The 3,800-nt window shown below is 38.0% G+C and overlaps 1 protein-coding gene across 1 annotated transcript; it reads right to left on the bottom strand.

Annotated features, from left to right (window-relative positions):
• Positions 1 to 265: 265 nt before the first annotated feature.
• LOC127122408 (RING-H2 finger protein ATL43) lies at positions 266 to 1,547 on the bottom strand. The gene has a single exon (XM_051052748.1). The coding sequence runs from the start codon at positions 1,544 to 1,546 to the stop codon at positions 266 to 268; it is 1,281 nt and encodes a 426-aa protein (XP_050908705.1). The 5' UTR covers position 1,547.
• Positions 1,548 to 3,800: the final 2,253 nt, after the last annotated feature.

The raw sequence follows: 3,800 nt of genomic DNA, 5'->3' as shown, positions 1-3,800 counted from the left end.
TGTGTAAAGCTGATTCTTGTTATCTAGACAATTTTAGAGAAGCATTTCCATTTTTTTATGTTTTCTTTTATATATTGTTATAATAGGGTCTAGTAATTACTACAACTACCCTAAGCTACAAAAATGAAAATGCAAAGTAAAAGTCAAGCAACCCCATTACTTGAGTAATAGGCATAATAAGGCAATAATAGTAATAACGTTATTTTGTTATAAAAAAATGTGGATCAAAATTTTAACAGAACTCTCAAATAAAAAATATCATTCATCATTCAGAACTTGAACTTGATCTTGATCTATATGATTGTTGTGACCTAGAAATCCAAGACCACCACCTCGAAGCCACTCTCTCCTGTTGTTGTTCTTGTTCTTCCCGACCACCACCACCACCACCACTACGCCGTTCTCTTTCCCTCCTTCTATCCCTATTCAAAACCCTCATCATCCCTGTCATCTCCGAGACAGTACTCCTCAAATCCCTCTCATTCCTCCTCCCACCAACACCACTACCACCAAAACCATTCTCCATCTCATCATCAACAACACCGCGATTACGATTACGCTTCACCGCTCTTCTGCTTCCTTCATGGGATGACGAACTGCAACTAATAATCCTATCAGAAGTTAAGTAAAGCATATCATCTGTTTCAAAATTGCTCCACCGTTGGTGAACACCACTATCTGAAGTGTAAGAACAAGTAGGAGAAATAACTATCTGGTGATCTAACCTATGTTCTCCTATAACACTTTCACTCTTTACCTTTCTCGAATGATGATGACGCAAAGACCCTTCACTCTTCCTCTCTGTCACAAAAGAAACTCGTCGTGAACCTATACTTTCATTTTCACGTTGCGACCACTCATTGTTGTTGATGATATTACTCGTAACTCTCCCGCTTCCGACGTCTGACGACAACAGTTCATGAGAAACAAGTATGTCGTTAGGGTTGACTTTATAGCGACAGAGCGGGCACGTGGAGTGTTCGTCAAGCCATGTGTCCACGCATTCCATATGGAAAGCATGTTTGCATTTGGGCAATAATCTCAGTATCTCATGATCCTCAAACCCTGTGAGACAAACCGCACATTCGAGTCCATGTTTTTGTCCTCTCAACGAACCAAACTTGAATGCCGGCAACAAATCAACAACAGTCCGTCCAATCCCAGAGTTCTTCCTCTCTTGCAAATCCATATCTCCCTCTAGATTTGCGTTGCTAGCAAGGCCATTGCAGTGTTTGATGTAGAGAAGGAGTAGAAACGTGAGGGAAAATGTGGTTGCTAAAACACCTACAATCGCGGCCGCGCTAGGTCTGAATGTAACTGATTTTGTCACCACTTGATCAGGGTCGGCTGATGATAATGGTGATTGTAATGACATATCGGCCGCGGTGCCATTATGGTCTTCAAGACTGGGAATATTTGTATTTTCTTTTGTATCTTGATCTTCGGCGCTTGCGATTAGAATGAGTGTGGTGGTGACGACGATGATGATGGGGAAGAAGGGAAAAAATGGGACGGCGAATGCGTTGATAGAAGGTGCACCACCCATGTCATGTGCAAAGTGATGCTTTGTTTTCTGTTTTTGGAGTTTGACATTGGAACGTTAAAGAGACAAACAACGTAGGCGTAGTTGTTGTTTTGAACGAGGATACCGTGTCTATATTGGGAGATATTCTATGGTAGCAATTAAATACAGAAAATGAATTTTATTTTTATTATAAATAAATATATAACAATAATAATCAAGGAGTTAATTTTTCAGTAGAGTAGATTCTGAATCAAATCACTCCAGTATTGTTCAGGTCATGAATTAATTAAGTCTATATTGATCATTTGTACTAAAACTTCTCTAATCTATATGTTTTCATTAGTTAAAATTTCATTTTTTTAATTAAAGTTTTTAAAAGAAATCATACTACCTCTAACTACTTAATTATTCTCTAACTAAATACCTTTTCATATTAGTGGTTCTCCACGTAAAATATTTGATAACCCTACCAAACCTAAGTCGACCAAGATCACGAGCCTTCTTTTGGTATGAGTTGTATGTCAAAGACATATCGAGTTTTTCTTAGATGGTCCATTTATATACAATCTTGCAGGCACAGTCTTCGTCACCTCAATTGATAATTAATAAACACATATGTCTTCATGTCTGTCTAATGTCATTCAATAGGGATCCATTTTCTTGTCGTCTTGTCCGGGTCAATTATTTATGACTTTTAATAAGTCTTTTAAGAGTTATGTCTGCCTAGGGATGTTCCTCTCATCAAATGGGATGTGTCTATCTTGAGTCGGCTTGCTTGCCTTGGCCCAAAGATGCATTTGTGTTTAGGTTCTCACTGGACCTTATTATTTCATGTCCAGATTCATACCTGACCTAAGATAAGACCGAAATATACACAGTTCCCCAAACGTAAGGCCCAAAGGAGTAAAGTGCTTTAGGAGGGAGAGACTGAAACGTACACAATCAGTCGAGAATGGTGTTCAAAACGGCGAAGTGTTTTAGGGGATAGTCCATAATGTGCACAGTCTATCAAGCATGAGACCCAAATATGTGAGGTGTTTTAAGGGGAGATAATGGAATATGCATAGTCCCTCAAGCAAAGGGCCCAAAGAGGCAAAGTGCTTTATGGGAAGAAAATGGGACATACCCATCAAATCCCCAAAACTCTAAAATATATCAAGACGTCATGGGAGTACCGACAATAATCTTGATTTTATCATGAAGACTAAAAAATATATCTTATGTTACAAAACCTTTCTCATGCCCGACTAAGGTCGAAGTTTAATGCCTCATGCCTAGAGCTCAAAAGGTCAAGATGCCCTTTAAGACAAGAAGGAACCAGGATGTTCAATAATTCTGATTTATAGGCACTACGCCAAATAAGGGAAAAGAGGGCGCTTTTTTTGGCCTATAACAGCGCTTTAAAGCGCCCTCTAATCTGGCGCTGGCATAGGTAAAGACAGCGCTTTGTTTTCCTGGAGAAAGCGCTGTCTAAAGTGGCCACATTATAGTGCGCTTTCAGATAAAAGTGCCCTCTGGAGTGGTCCATAAAGGGACACCTTAGAGGGCGCTCTCAGGATAAAGCGCCCTCTAAAGTTGTCAATGTAAAGTGTTTAGAGGGCGCTTTCAGGAAAAAGCGCCCTCTAAAGTTGTCAATGTAAAGTGTTTAGAGGGCGCTTTCAGGAAAAAGCGCCCTCTAAAGTTGTCAATGTAAAGTGTTTAGAGGGCGCTTTCAGGAAAAAGCGCCCTCTAAAGTTGTCAATGTAAAGTGTTTAGAGGGCGCTTTCTGGACAAAGCGCCCTCTAAAGTGTTAGTTATTTTTAAAAAATTTGTTTGAAAAACAGTGGATATTTAATTGGTAACCTGTTCGCATGCTGCAAAAGTGTAAAATTCATATTGATTTCATCCTTTAATCCAATGTTATACACCATTAATCCATTGATATATACAACATGAATCCATTTATATACAACATTAATCCTCCATATATACAACATTAATATATGATTCTTTGATCAACAATATACAACAACATATTCATGATTTAGTAAAATTACAACAACAATATACAACATATATACAACAACAGCATACAACAACAACATTCCATACATATATGTACAACAATATACAACCTAGCTATATGATTCTTTGATCAACAATGAATTGACACAATTCATCCTTGATTTCATCCAAATTTGCTCTTGAGTAAGTTTTGTATTCCTCAAAGTACTACAATTAAGAGAATAAAACATATTCATGATTTAGTAACAAATTAGATGAAATATTCGATAAT

This window comes from Lathyrus oleraceus, chromosome 2, assembly GCF_024323335.1.
Source record: "Lathyrus oleraceus cultivar Zhongwan6 chromosome 2, CAAS_Psat_ZW6_1.0, whole genome shotgun sequence".
Taxonomy (NCBI): domain Eukaryota; kingdom Viridiplantae; phylum Streptophyta; class Magnoliopsida; order Fabales; family Fabaceae; genus Lathyrus; species Lathyrus oleraceus.
The sequence above is the reverse complement of the archived record's forward strand: the minus strand, read 5'-3'. Positions and strand labels throughout refer to the sequence as shown.

Bases quoted from the DNA above. Each gene is read 5' to 3' on its own strand.
- LOC127122408 (XM_051052748.1), bottom strand. From the start codon at position 1,546: ATGGGTGGTGCACCTTCTATCAACGCATTCGCCGTCCCATTTTTTCCC.